Source organism: Balearica regulorum, chromosome 11, assembly GCF_011004875.1.
Source record: "Balearica regulorum gibbericeps isolate bBalReg1 chromosome 11, bBalReg1.pri, whole genome shotgun sequence".
NCBI lineage: Eukaryota > Metazoa > Chordata > Aves > Gruiformes > Gruidae > Balearica > Balearica regulorum.
The window spans coordinates 20,938,249-20,954,135 of NC_046194.1; the positions used below are offsets into that span (position 1 = coordinate 20,938,249).

Sequence of the window (15,887 nt, forward strand, 5' to 3'; positions counted from 1 at the left end):
GCTGATGCACAGCCTCTGTGAGGGGCTAATAGCTGATGTTTCAGAAAAGAGGGAAGCTCCTCCATCACAAATGAACTTACATCTTTTTGCGTGATGCTGCTTGGAGAGGCCAATTCCTTCTTGATCCCTTCAGTGAGCACTCTAAAGCATGAGATACGGGATTGCCCTGATTATTGCCTCGATACATTTACATCTAAAGTAATAAACTGGAAAGTAATTGATGAGAAAAGCTTAGATTTTGAATCAACAATATCTATGTAAATACCACGCACACAAAAATATCTGGGAAGCACCAGCTCATGGATGAAAACTATGCCATAAGTACCTAGAGAGTAAGAGTGAAAAAATGTTTTCAGATCAAGAGAGAGACATGCATGTTTTTTAACAAAGAAACATCCCCTGGGATACTGTCTCGTCACTGAAAAGGTTCATGTAATAAAAGCCCTGTGCGGGCATGTCGGCATTAAAAAAAGGTCCAAAACCCCAGAGTGTCTCCTATAACACCTGCTATTATCTCATCAATGTGAGACACTAAAATTCAGAGTTCCTCATTTTCACTATCAGGTCAGAAGATCACACCAACTTAGTCTGTTCCCTCAGCAACTCCGCACGCTAGATTTAGCGCTGGGTTAGGCAGGTACGTTTCCACTTCAGTTCACCTTCCTCAATCTTCATTGACTTTAGATCTAGGAACAGAGTGGCCCAAACTCTCAAAAGGTAGTTTTATTTCTTGGTACCTCAGGGAAGAAAATGCAGAAACCAATAGCACTTTCTGGTGTTGACCTTAGTATATTCATATAGCAGTTTATTCACGTTAGTGTGCATTTCATCAGACCCAACTGATGCTGGCACTGGCTTGAGAAGTCCTGCTACTCCAAGGTCCAGCCAGTCTGACCCTAAATAGAAATCAGCTGAAACACCAAATAATTTAGGATGACATAGCCTACATAGGAGCAGAAATGAGAAACCAGTTCAGAAAACCAAGGCCTGTGTCCAGATCATTAAATCATAACGCTTTCACCTCTGAAAGTCATTCGTTATTTTTATCTTGCACAAGATCTGAGCAGCGGTGTATCCTTCTGAGGTCAAGTCATTAACAGCTATTTCATAGGCGTGACCTGCGCAGCATATGATTATTACCAAGAATTAACAGGCAGGCAGTGACACATTGGATTAAGGAACAATGATTCATAAATCCAAGACCCAGTCTCACGTGTTGCTTCTATATGGGACCTGGTAAGAGCCTTCCTGAACCAGAAGTGGAAATCACACCTTTTAATTTTTTTCCTGCATTTCTGAAATAACAGGCCACTTCTGGCGCACGCCGTCTTTTCCCTGGCTCAGGGAGAAAAAGGTGGATGTTAAAGAAGCCATAAATAGTATCTGGTGGTGCTCGCTTTTCTATTATATTGACTTTGATTCAGCTCTCTACAATTAAGGGGAACAAGAGAAAAGACAAATAAAATTATCCCAGCTGTTTGTGGCCGACAGACCTGGCCTCCCAGCTGAGAGCTCTTTGTGCTGCTGAGAGCGTCACCAAGCAACCGGCCTCTGCAGCTGCCAGAATACAAAAAAGAAGTGAAAGCATGACTTATGGAAAGGAAGCACATGTGAAGGGGATAAAGGTTGGGACTGAATCAATCTCCGCTTTGTCTCCTGCCTAAATATGGCACCAGATACAAGAGGAGATCACTCTCAATGGATCTCACCCGCTGAGGGGGCAGAACCTGGACATTTATTTCATTTTAAAAGCCAGACTCTTGGAGTACTAAACCCAGGTATCCTGTACGCAATATCTGGATGCAAGGAAAAGGGGAGGGTTGAGTCTGTTATGATGCTATTGAGATTTAGTATTCTTCATCAACGTTAGCTGGTGGTCCAAAAAGCAGCAGAAGGTGGCCCACAATACAGCTGCAAGAATGACTCTATTGTCCCAGTTGTAAGTCAAACCCACGTATAAGTCAAGTGGAGGTGAAAAAAGATTGTCTGATAATTGAAACAATATGGCAAGGAAAGCAAAGCAAGCAGGCAAATCCCCATGCACACAAGCAGGGGATGAATAAAATGGGAGGTGAACAATGGAGAGATAAATGACCATTCAAACCGTGCTGTATGTTTTACTGATTAGCATAGCAAGGTTAGCTGTTAGAAAACAGTTAGAAATGGGTTAAAAAAAAAAAGGGGGGGGTGTTGAGAAACCCTGACTGATATCATCCCTGACCTGTATCATCCCTACAGCTCTCAGCAGTACAAATAAGCCTTACAAGTGAGTCATTCTCTTTTTTGCCAAAAAACAGCTAAGACCAAGAAGCATGAAAACTTTTCAAACTCAAACATTAAAGACAAATTGATAAACTCATTTTGCCTCCCTGTGAGTTTAAATATGTCAAGGTGTACCTGTCTGAAAACATCAAATTAATTGCCTCAAGCCAGGTCACACACTGCAGCTCAATCTAGGACTGCCATCAGGAGCCCCAAGACCAACTCTTACTGCTGGCACATCTGAAGCACATGCCCCTCATCTGTGATGCAAGATATTTCCCGCAGCAGCTACCTTCTTCTGAAGAAGAAAAAAGAAAGCCTATGCTTTTATGGTAAGCTATGCTTAGATGAAAAAAACAAGCTGGTTTTCATCAGTATTAAACATTATGAGATCTGTAAATTGGTGCTCAGTGTATCCACTTTCAGCCCAACTTTATTTTTCCTTGTTTACTGTCCATTTTACACTAAATTGAACTCTTCACACATGCAGCTGGAAACAACCCAAACAATGAATGTCAAAATCAGATGGCATTTTTTCCAGCATCTACTTTCTGGAAGAAAAAGCATTCTGCAGAAACAGTGTAAAATGGAATTCTGCACTGTTCGGCACTAAAAATCACTACCTGCTGCCAAGAGCAGTGCAAAAACTTTATGAAGAAGCTCATGATATGGATAAAAATTCATGGAAAAGCAGACATTTCAAAAACTGTTCTCCATTTTAAAACAGCAAGAAATGCCAAGATTGTAAAGATCTCTGTTGCTTTACAGTGCTAAAAATAACATTTGCCAACAACTCTGTCGAGACTCTTACAGAAAATTCAGCCAGCCTTATGGCTTCCATTTTGATTGTGAAACACACACATCATTTTTGCAGCCCTCTGTGACTAGGGTTGTCTAAAATGAAGGAAATCCCCGGTACCATTTACTCTCAAAATATTAAAATTCACTAGAAGCAAAAAGATGCCTTAATTTTCAGCTGGTATTAAGAGATGTAAATTCTTGTTTCTAATCCATTATGAAGGACTTTCAAGTAGGCAAGAATAACATTCTTAGCTCCTAATGTTGGCTATCTAACTCGACTCTGTGATACACTTAATTTACATGTAATCCTGCAGCCTGCCAGCAGTTGATAAGGTTCCCGATATGTGCACATTTGAGAAAGAGAAGTTTAGTCCTCTTACTGCCTTTCTGGAGAGCTGAGCTCTGTGATGGAAGGCTGCTCTGGTTTAAGGTTTCAAACAGATTTGGGCTTCTCTGCAAATGCTTCACAGCATTTGTCCCCAAGTAATTTATCTCCTAGGTTTAAAATTCTTGACAAAGTTGAAATGGCTGCACTGCATTTTTGCTTGTTTCCACTATTAAAATACTTCACAGGCTCTTGTAAATACGAGGTGGTATGGGAAAAGGGTGAAGGGCATAATTTTTCTCTCCACTCCAATGATACTATTTTGTAGACATAAAGACAATGCAAAAGTTAGACATATCAAAGTGGTTGACAGAAGTTACAAATGCTGAGTTAATGGCTATACAACCCATCCGACTGAAGAATGGCCAAGTACACATTATGAGCAAGACTTTTACAAGCATTATATTTTGTCCCCCCAAAAGTAGGATCACTCCATGCAGTTTTGACAAACCCATTTAAAATGTTCCACCGTGCAGTGGGGTGACATGTGTCACCTGTCTATAGAAAGTTAGGGTATTCCCCATCTGTAAAGCTACAGCTATAGCTTCTCTCAACATCTTTGCATAACTTGGACCTCCAGAGGAAGTTAACTTGCTGGTTGCCAGGTCATCTCAATACACCAGCCACAGGCAAACTCCCAGTTTCATACTTTCAGGCACAGAACCAAAGACTTATCAGCCATGGAGAACCATGCAAGCCTGGGTGATTTAACACTAAAAACTCCATAGCATATGTACTCTGACCATTTGTAACCTACTTCATGTCTCGCCGGAGCCCAAGTTATAACATACTGCATTAACAAAAGAGTTAGCAAGCACCTGCATGAGCTTCCCCTTCTAGCTGCTGCCAGAGAAGATGGGAGAGTTGCAGAGGGCTGCAGTGCAGCACAGTCACTGAAGAAACTTCGTATTTACTTCCATATTCTGAAACATATTTGTAAATATGGAGAGGTGAAGTAGAAGGGTAAATGGAATACAGCACTGTTTTTAAAAGCTGTTCCTTTCTGTTTGTATTTTGAATGCATACTTTATGCTTTAGCATGTTTTGATTCTGTGCTAAGACCTTCTTTACTAGCCTGCCTCATCAAGACCAATCCTCTTGGTAGAACAGTTATTTTTAAATTAAAGGTAAGTATAAAAGTAATTTCTACCAGTATGTGCTGCTTTGCAACAACTAAAATATCAGTGTGTTATCGACATTATTCTCATCCTAAATCCAAAGCGCAGCACTATACCAGGTGCTAGGAAGAAAATTAACTCTATCCCAGATGAAACCAGGACGCTCCCCTATCCGCAATTGTATTTGTTCTATTATTCTATACTAATAGGTCATCAAGTGAAAGTTTTTCTTGCAGAAGTTATGTTTATTCATACTTTGTTATGCCAGGTTGAGTATTTTGCAATTTCAACTTTCATTTCAGTTGATTTATCTAATACAGAAGCTGAGTTTCCTAGTGTACTTTCACCTGCAGACGTGCAGGGAACAGGTACACCCATTGGTCACCATTCCAGTGTCTCTGTTCCTCTTTCAGCAATATTATGGGCATGAAGGAGTGAGGAAGGGCCCAAGAGATTATGTCAAGAGCACAGGGGTACGTCAATAGCTTGAAGAAATGCTTCTTTCACAGAAGCACGCAGGCGCCACAAGATGTTTTCCTAACCCAATTATTCTTTCCTGTTCAGAGAACCCAAATAAAAGACAGACATCTGTAGCCAGAAGCTGTTCTCCCGGTAGCAGAGGTGCTAGGTGTTTCACGCGGTGGCTTGAGCTGGTCCATCACACCCAGGGAGCGATGCCCACCGCGAGGCGTTAGCAGGACCAGAGCTGTGGGCCCTGGCAGCCGCAGGGGACCGAGCACCAGATAAGCAGCACAGAGCAGATGGTGAGGGCAGGGGAACACAAGGAAGGAGCCCAGAGTCCTGCTCTCCCCTGCTGCCCTGCAGGCTCACTGACTGCCTAATTATTCCTGTGGAGCCAATAAAGCTCGTTGTGTTCATTGTCCTGCAGATAACAGAGCTCAGACCTGGAGGACTGGAAGGACTGACCTCTCACACCAATTCTGACTGAAGCAAAATCCCCCGGAAAAATCCTTCTAATGAATGGTGCATGTTATCTCATCTTCCCCATGCCTGTTTTTTGTCCATTTTTTTCATAACTAAGTCCCCCATTTGGGGAAAAAAAGTAAAAAAGTTTCAGTAAAAAGTATGCACTCTCTTATACCCACTCTAGTTGAAAAATCCTTGATCTGAAAAATCTCTCTGAGAGAAAAGCATCATGAGCCAATATGTACAAATTTCCTATTTATTTTAGATTATGTGGATAATTTTAAAAACTTCTAGTGACAACGAGATTTGCATTTATCTCAAAGAACAATTTTAAAGTAAGCAAATATATTCAAAGTGCAGTTAAAGACTCCAGTAAAATGCTTTTGGTTTATTAGAGTAAGGGAAGGAAAAAACCCAATAACAAAACTCAATGATATCACTGAGCACAATAGTCCCTGGGATCCTTTAACTAAAAGGAAAGTTCAGATTGCTTAGACAGCAAGTCGAGCTGCAGACTTGTGTTCGGTAACACTTAGTGAAATGTATTTATACAGATAGATACACATGTGTATACTCATACACACCCCGCTAGCTGTTAACCAGGAAACTAGAACTATGTCTATTAATTCAGAAAGGACCGGCTGTATGTTCACAGGGGAGAGGGTGTAGCTTATGGCTTGGAGCAGTGAATGCTCTGGTTATTAGCCTTGCTTATTTTTCCCTATTCAGCTGGAATTCAGAGCTAAGCAAATCTCCAGGAGCAGCCCTGCAATTCCAGCTCTGTATGCTAATCCATTTGCTGCAGCCTGAGAAGCCCTGAACACAAGCTGGAATAGCCCTCAGCTTTCACGGCTTGTCTTTGCACTTCCCCACATATGCAGGCCTAACTTAGCCAATTCTGACAATCTGGATGGATTGGATCCAACTTTTTTCCCTCCTCAACTCCTTTAGACATACTTTTATTACATATTTCTGTGCCAGTATCTTTTGTCATCTCTGGCAGACCTGAGGGCAGATGGAAGCTGCGATCCTCTGCACATGAGCAAAGCTATCACTCCTTCCCTTGCTGTCCCGTACAGAGACCTTTGAATGGCACTGGCATTGCATTCGAAGGACAAGATGAGGCTTTTGACAACCTCTCATGCTCAGTCTGGACCCTCTGCGACATGGATTTGTTTCCTTAACACTTAAGCTCCATCAAGATGCACGTACTACATACCAAAAAAAAGAATAATCACTGCTTCAGGTCCATGGGCAGTTCCAGGGACAAGAAAGAAGGAAATGTTGTGCTGGATGGTAGCCTCAACACATTATTTCTTTGTTATTAAGCTGTATGCCTTTACCCACATCTAGTGCAGGCTCTTCCTAAAGAAAGGTGTAAGCATGAGCTGCGACATAACTTGCCTGCTACTGAGTGAAACCAGCTTTTTGACCAAAGACCTGTAAGAGCTGAGAAAGGAAGAACTGGTTGCAGGCAGACAAAAAGAGGCAGAACTTGCAACAAGATGTGGAATATTGGCACCAACCACCATCAGATTCTCGAGGTGTCTCGCACTGGGTGAACTCAGGGGATTATTCACGCAGCCTGTGCGCTGCTGCAGTAGGAGATGTGAGCAAACATACTATACAGGATGCCACTCACAGCCTAAGACGAAGGACCCTGGCGCACCAGAATAAGCAAGACATTTCCTCATTACAAACAGGGAAAATACACCTCTTTGATTACTCTTTGTGATCAAAAGAAAGATGTTTACTAGAGTGCACGCACTGAGGTAGGAGCTTGCTCAGAATAACATTCAGTGTAACCTACTCCCTCTCAGAGCAGGAGGAACTCCCATTCACACCAGTGGGAGTTCTACTTGAGCACCAAAAAGGAAACAACCTTAGTTTCATGTGACAGTACAAACTAGGAATGGAAAAACCTACAAGGCTTTCTTGGCCTGTCTCAGCTTCTGATATTCAGCCTAATTTCCCTTGCTCATTTTCAGCCCATTTATTCCTAGATAAACCCTCTGGCACTACAGTGAATAATCCTCTTCTCTCCTGGGATTCAGAGTGAAAAGGGAACATGTCACTCTCCATGACAGAAAGAACTGCCAAAGTAAAGATGCTAGTGAGGACTGAATTTTTAGCATACGTCTCTTTTGGGGCGTGAACAGCACCAGGATTCAGTAATAGGGGCCACGTACTTCTAGGTCACCAGGTCAGCTCTGACTGCATCTTTCAATAATTTTGACAGCCTGCCATCTGTGACACGAGTAGCAGGTGTTCATGTGGATCTTGGTAGTACATGTCTACTAGCAAGGCTTGTGTTTCTAGAAGATCAACAATTTTCAGCAAGCAGCAGTGCAACTTAGGAGCCTGCTTCTGAACTTGGAGCCTCACTGCCCTAAGAGGACAATAGATTCCCCACAGCTTTAGTAGTATTTGCAAAACAGCAATATGCCAATGAATACACAGCACCAAAGCCCCGCTGGATGGCAGGCGGGAGCACAACATCTCCTCCAGAACCTGAGGCAAAGCAATGGCCAAACATCCGCCAAAGTTGGCAGGGTGATGGCTGTCTCCACTGTCTCCCCTTGCTCCACACATGCCTTGGGCAGCTGACTGGAGACTGCACTGATGGCAACCAGGTCAGTCTCAAGGCTCACAGGAGAACAGATTTGATCAAGACTTCAGCTGCTGAGATGAGATTGCTTCTGCTATAATAAGTATAGGAATTAGGATTCACGGTGTTCCAGACAGGCCTCTTTTCATTCTGTGGCCCACAGACCTAAGTAAACAGAACTTAAGCATAAAGTTTCTGAATAACATCTCAGAAAGCCTTCTGAATATTTTATTGTAAGTACTTAGATACACATTCATGGAAGCTTGGCTTATTCATTCTAGCGAATGATAAAATCCTTAAGGAAAACCTGCGGACTAATTGGTTTTGTCTGTGTTAGTGTCTAGTCATTGCATGAATCAGTCTAGGCTGGAAATTCAGCCTTGCCTAAGAGCTCCCTAAAGACAGAGAACTAGGCTGTCTTGTCTGGCGGTGTAAGTGACTTGGGTTCAGAAGTTCTTCAGCCCATACATTATTACTACCCTTCCTTGCACGACACATGGTTGCTAGAGAGGAATAATCTCATGCAAACACCCTAAGTCAGAGCAGTCCGCAAAAGCAATGAGTGGGAGAGAAGCTGGGAGTTAATCCTCACCCCGAGCGATCTGTCAGGGGAGGAGGCAAACATCCTGCCCGCACGATTCCTCTGCTAGCATTTGCCATCCAGACCTGTCCTCTTGGTATCAAAACAGGAGATTTATGCAAGGCCTGCCAAATCTCAGCAGTTAACAAGAAGCACTGAGAAGAAAGGACTGAGAAAAAGATGCAAAACAGATGCAGTTTTATTGTTACAGCTTTATGCAGCAGGGAGGGAAGATGGGACTTGCATCTCCCCTATTAGCACCGGCTGCTGCAGAGCCTTTTGCAGGAGGCAGGATACAAAACACACTTGCACCCATCTCCTGCTCTTCCTTCCCACTTGCTTTGGGGCTAGATCCCAGCTTTACCCAAGTGCATGAAACTGCTTTGCTCTGGGGTTACTTCAGTGCAGTTTTTCAGTATCCAAAAGGGCAGTCAATTATGAAGTCTCAGAAGGACGAGGAGTTTCTGACATCCTACCCCTCAATGTGTGTAATAACACGAACCAATTTGCTTGCCTTGTAACCTTGAACCTCATGCCTCAGGGTGTAAGTTAACTATCTCCAGGGCTCTAGAGGGAATATTTTCCCTCTGATCTTTCAGCAATGCAGATGTTACTAGATACGTCGTGGAGGTATTCACCTTCTTGAGCATCAATGACAGATTACAGCCATTGGAGGCATTTGTATATTTTGGTACAAACCTTGTTCTATGTCACAGTAATCAATAGAGGTACACTATCCTGGCAGAGTTTGGTCCACTGCTAGCAATGACACTTGAGTAATTACATTTTTACTAGCTTGTTTCTAAATACCAGCTTAAAATCAGCACAGCAGCTCCAAAGTTTGGTTAGTTTCTCCAGTGCAACTTGTATGGATGCATCTAAGGTAGCTTTTTACTAGTACTGCAGTACTAGGAGCTGCTTTATCAACTATTTTGCTGCCTTTGGTCCCAGTCCAAACCTTTAAACTGTTGTGAGCTTAATCATCCTGCTTCTCCCTCTGTGGCTGCTGCCCTTCCTCAATGCAAGTCATCTAAAATGAAATGGCAACTTCTTCTCTGGACAGGAGAGGTGGGTTGGCCTCCTAGGCATTTGCATCAGCTTTGCAGCCAGAAAGCTGAACTTTGCTCATACCTGCCACATGACATCCTTATCAAAGCAAAGACTGCTAGAAGGGACCATTTTATTAAGACTAGAAATTCTTTCAGGAGCACAGTCACAAATGCCCAGACATATGAAAATGTATATCATTTCATCAGATGAGACAGCTAACACCCAGGTGGAAAGAAGCACTTTGTCTGGGCTAGGTAAAAGCCAATGAATAGCACATGTGTGACTTCTCCCTGCACGCAAAGATTTCAAAGTCCAGAAGAGATCATTGCATGTTATTATGGCTAAGAACATACTCAGTTCCCTGCTTGTTGACCAGAATATCTGTATTTATGTGGAACTTGAAGCACATAAGCTCTCCCTCCTCTGAACAGGATTACTAAATAAGCAGAATAAGATGCTAATTGATGGGTCGCAGAATGGAGTATTTAGTTAATTAAGACATGGGAATACATCAGCTGGAGAAAAAGCAGAAGGAATTCCATACCACAGAAAATATCTTAATGCTGAAGTACAACAGAACATGCCTGATGAATTTCTTGTCGCTCCAGAATATCACCCACTCAGCCAAACACAAAAAAAAGGGACTGACTTTTATTGCTACATCTCTTCATATATTTGCTGAACAACTCACAGGCTTTGGAACACAGGACCGTGCAGGAAAAGTTCAGTGTGTACAGCAGATGTTAGCTTTTACAGGTCACTTCTTAAAGCAGGAATGAATGCAGACAGACACCACTTGCAAAGCAAGGTGCAGAAAGCAGATGATGGGCACCGGGCTGTCAGTGATGAAATAGCCTCCTCTTTTCCAGAAAAACACCTACTTATTGTACACCACGGTGAGAAAGAAGCTCAAGCACAAATAGGACAGTAAATCTATACAACATTAGCAAAGTCTAGTTCAGACTATTCCATTCAAAATATTTGAATGCAACTTCATCCATAGTCTCAAGTTCTGTTTTCTAATTTGGTTTATTAATGACATGAGGCAGAAAATGTCATCATGTGTTTATAAAGTAGCCAGTGCTCCCGGGAATCCAGACTTACTTGGGACACTGGATATAACTAACAGTTAAAAAAAAAAAAAAGAGAAAGAATCTACCAAAATAACTGTTTTCCAACATGATCCAGACCAGACCAAATTTAATCCTGCATACATATATATTAATTATATGTATTACACATCTCAACACAACAGCAGTTGTAGTCATGAAAGCAAGTGCTGAATTTGATCCACTGTATTATTTGTTCAATGCACTGAATTCTTTGACCTATACCATTTCCTATATGGCTAGGAAAGTTCAAATGTTAGATCTCTATAGTGATTCTCTGTCACTACTGATTTTTGGTCAACAACTTGAAACCCCTTTTGAATTCTGGAGTGTCCATCAAGAGGTGATGCTATGCTCCAAGAGTGGAAAGAGCTTGAGTACAGACAAGGCACAAGGCATTAGAAATAAGTGCGAGACCAAGTTAAATAAACTACTTAAACACGAGATGCTATTTTAGCAGTTTCAAAAGGGCAATATTTCTACGGACAACCCAAGATGTAAAAAAACCCCAACATTTCCTTAAAAAACCCTAAACCCACTATTGTTTTGAGCGTTACATTTATTCAAACGCACCCCATCCAGCTCTCAATTAACTGCTTTCTCACTCCAACTGCAGCAGGTCTGCAGTGCATTGAAATGTAATTATTTACACAGTGCTCTATCATTGCCACTACTGTCTGTGCTTCTAAAGCATCTTGATTACTCTACTGATGAGCACCATGGAAATGACTATAAATAAAATAATCATCTCCCCTCATTAAGTTACAGCTCATGGACTGAGGAAGGATGATTTTCCTTTGTACATTCCTTTTGTAAATTTTATCATTTCACAACAGAGGGAGTAACATGCCTCTGATGACACTCAAAGAGACAGACTGTCAGGATTCTTGTCAGTATTTCAGCTTTGAGCAGCTTGCGTTTTTGCATGAATTTTTTCTCCTGAAAATAAAGTACTGTTTGTCAGAATTAGACATTCAAGAATCTCTTTATAATGTCACAATCAGACATGCAAAAACCTCTAATATCATGTCAGAAGGTCAGATTTTATGGAGCAGTATATCATGGAAACCCTAACAGCAAACACTGCACCCACTGCAGAAGCTTCTAACTCTAGCTTCAACACGAAGAACACATAGAGGTGGAAAATTTCAAATAAACTTAGATTTAAAAACAACAAACACTCATTGAAGGAAACCTTCCAATAAGAGAAAAGCCTTAGCGAACCAGGTTTGCTCTTCAGGAAGTTTCAACAGTAATTGATGCCGCAAACAAATATCCAACATTCCGTTACTGTCAAATCACAAAATCTTATTCTTTTCAGTAACTGCATTGCTGCATGTACATTGGAATACAGTGAAACTCCTAGTGGTGTCTCTAACACACAATGAAATATCACATTTCATAAAATGGTGAATCATAAAGGCAGCAAAACAAGTTAAATGTGGTATCTTTACTCAGACTACTGAAATCACATTTCTGCAACAAAAAACGATGGTGAAGTTGTTGGGTTGCCCCAGTCAAAACAGTGCTGAATTAAGGCATCAGTCACTGAACAGCTACGAGAGCCTGACACAAGGAAAATGAGTTTGTCTTTTATTTTTTCATTCAAGAAGAGTCTTGTATGGTATGGTGTCTGCTATGGACAACAGTTTGCAGTAGGAATTGCTAAATTACATAGATCTTTGTGCCCCTCACTCAGCTGTAGCCCCATGCAAGGCAGCCACTCTAACAACAGACTGCAGTCTACCCCACAGCAGCACTCCTCAAGGCAATCCGTAACTTGAGAGCAAGCAGCGTTTCCCAAATTCCCACTTAGGAATTAACACAATTTCAGAGGTTGGTGCAGTCACCAGGCCGCAAGCTCAGTTCAGTTTATGGGCTGTTTTGGTCTTGCTCTCCAGTCAGAGGTGGAGGGGGAAACACCACTTACTCCTGAAACTAGCTTAAAGGTGGAGAAGAGAACAGTTTGATGGAAGCTCATGGGGCATCCCTATTTCTGCACACCATCCAAAGCAACATCTCACCTCCAAAATGCTGGCTGTTCGAGAAGAACTGAGGCATTTTACAGGTCCAAATTAAGATCCTCATTTTATGAGCCTGTATTTGGGGTTGGAAGGATGAACATTTTCATAAGGAAAGCCTGCATGTTAGTTGGACGCATTGCCTAGGGTTAGCATAGTATTTCAAGATCCAGTACTTGAATAATTGAGATAGGAAAGAGTTAGTTTAAAGCAATGGCATCAATCCCTAGAATAGCCAGCGTCCAACCCCCACTCGAGAGCTGTGCTGCCTCACTCCAGAATCTAGAGCAAGAAAAATAGTGACAAAAATAAGATCATCCCTCAGTTACAGAAGACACAGAACTGTTAAATCAAGCTCAGAACCTAGCTTTTCCCAGTCTCCAAAGTTATCCTCCACACTCCTTTAAGGCTTTTCTTAGATACAGCAATATGAAATGCCTTATTGCTGTGTAGCTGCTAACAAGAGACAGATGTTTCCTTCAGTTCCAAGAAAATGTAGACATGAAGCACGTTATGATGACCCACCAAATATTTGTAACCCAAATCCCTTTCTGCATGTTATCTCTTCATGCATTGAGTCAAGAAAATGCAACACAGTTCCATGCTTTTCCTGCTAATTACTGAACTAGACAGAGGAGCATGCTTGGATCAATTATTTTATCTTAGCAAGCAAGGAAGGTCAAGCAACATATTTTCACTTAGTGAATCCAAAGCTTGAGAGTTCTTGCAATTACTTCAGAGCCAAATCAACTGGTGGCTGTCAGCCGAACTCCCCGTGTTATTTATTTAGCTAGTCCGGAAGACACGCACTGCATGCTGGCGTGCAGGACAGAGCATCTGTTTCACTCAGACGGTTGGCTACATTCTTTGCTTGATATTAATATCAGTGAAAATTTAGTAACCTAACCACTGGCATGAGAAGTCTGACTTCTAAGAGAACAGATGGTAGCGATCATCTCAGGTTAATTTTAGGCTTCAAAAAATCATTCTGAGTCAGCAAAGCCTCAAGATAAGAGAAAGAAAAAGACATAACATCTGTAAAATCTCCTACCTGTTTCCCATCCAAGGTATATAGCTTTTTGACCACCCCTGTCTCCAGTTTTATAGCTTCAGTGATATCGGTGAGAACTTGCTCAAACGAATGGGCGGTCTTCTTGTTCAAGAGCACACGGACTGCCTTCCGGGGCTTCACCCCACTGCGGATGATGGTTACCAGCTTGGGACGCACAAAATCTTTGTTCTCCTTTGCCTGGGCGCTGTTGCTGCTGGCCAGAGACTGAGGTGCTTTCTGGTTAGCAGATGTCTTCACATTGACAGACCAGTTGGGATTGACGTTCTTGGTGTATTCCACCTTCTTGAAGAAGTTGTCAGATGAGCAGACATAACTCTCCCCTTTTGAAAGAAATGAACATCAGTCTAATTCTACAGTTATTACCATAAGACTGCTGAAAAACAGACACTATACATTTCCCCCCATTAATCATGTACATCATTCATCATTGTTTTCATTAGCACTTCCATGACAGTTTGTTATTAATTTTATATTTATACTTGTTTAAAATACGACTAGTACTTCCCCAAAGTAAGCAAGTACAGCTTGCATCAGCAAATACATACTACCACTCAGTCACATGAACCAGGGTTTAAAAAAGGTTGAGAGTTATAAAGGTATTTAGGTACCTGAAGATGCAATTAGGCTGTCTAAAAGCTCCTAAGCCCAAATTCATTTAATCACCTAAATTATTTTGAAATTTGCTAGCTTCCTTTCCATCTTTACAGACCTAACTACTACTTTAGTCTGTTATCCCCTGCCAAGAGGATATCAATTCATCCACAAAGTACCTTGTGTCATGCCTGGAAAATAATGAAAATACTCTCTACCAAAAGCAGCTTTGATAAATCTAGCAGACATAACAAGTATGCTTCGTTATAGTGTCAGTGGTTTATTAGAGGACAGACCTAGTGGCAGCTGAGATAAAACACTACACCAAATACCACTGCTTGCTTTTATATGGCTGGTACCAACCAAAAATATATTAAATCCAAATTTAGACATGGCAGAGAAGGGTTACACAGTCTTGTTAGTAATTCACACACACAAAAAAACCCCTTCCCTATCCCATTCAAAATTAGTTTCAAGCTTTGTCTGTAATTTACAGGATCCTATCTCTCTAAGGTTTTAAGAGCACCTTAAAGGATTTGTAGGATCTTCTTTTGTCCTGCAAATCTGATGGATGCTGGAAGAGTTATTACTAGAATGAGACTGTAAAACAGTACCCCTAAGGGAATGTAGCTGTCTAGTCCGAAATGACTCAGGCTGCTGAGCACTTGAGGATGCACTGAAAAAAAAGTCAGTCATTGCTAGAGGAAGAAGCTTTTGTCTTACCATTAGATAAAATTTTAATAGGAACTGAAGGCATAACATGGGTACCTGTAGGATCTTACGGAGTTTCTTTTGGTGTTTTATTGGGCTGACCTTACAGAATGAAGTTCTTAAAATATTACAATAGGTTTGAAGTCAAAATATAGATTTAACTATTTTGAATAAGAAAAAAAATCCTTCTTCATATAAAGAAATTGGCTACATTTCCTTATTTGTTCCCTACAGCAAACTCCAGGGCCTGGACATCTTTGAAAAACCTACCCAACATCTGAGTCTGGCTTTCCATCCCTAGGACAGGATTTGACACCCAGTTGACAAAGGTGTAAATATGGTTTTCCAAACAGCCTGCTAGTTTCCAGAGAATTTTATGGTCCACATATGTAATGTATCTAGTACACTGTTCATACAGTGATCCTCCTGCTGACTAAATTGCATTTTTGATGGAGACACTGAGATGACCCCTTCAAAGAACATACAGTGAAACCACTAACAGGTACATAATAAACAGAAGGCTTTAATAGGCTTAAAACAATGGTCTGCGCAGTATTTATGTCCTTATTACTGCTAAGTGTTTGATGTCACAGGCAGCCATAGAAAAGATGCAAGATGCTAACTTTTTTTAACCCTGACTTTGTACCTAGTT

At 41.4% G+C, this 15,887-nt stretch overlaps 1 protein-coding gene across 2 annotated transcripts in view; it reads right to left on the reverse strand.

Moving 5' to 3' along the window:
* Positions 1-15,887, reverse strand: part of DCX (doublecortin) — a 122,877-nt gene that overhangs the window by 45,287 nt on the left and 61,703 nt on the right. For both annotated transcript variants that reach the window (XM_010302347.2, XM_075763642.1), the window contains one exon: positions 13,913-14,253. In XM_010302347.2, the coding sequence (XP_010300649.1) occupies positions 13,913-14,253 (341 nt within the window). The remainder of the gene's footprint in view (positions 1-13,912; positions 14,254-15,887) is intronic.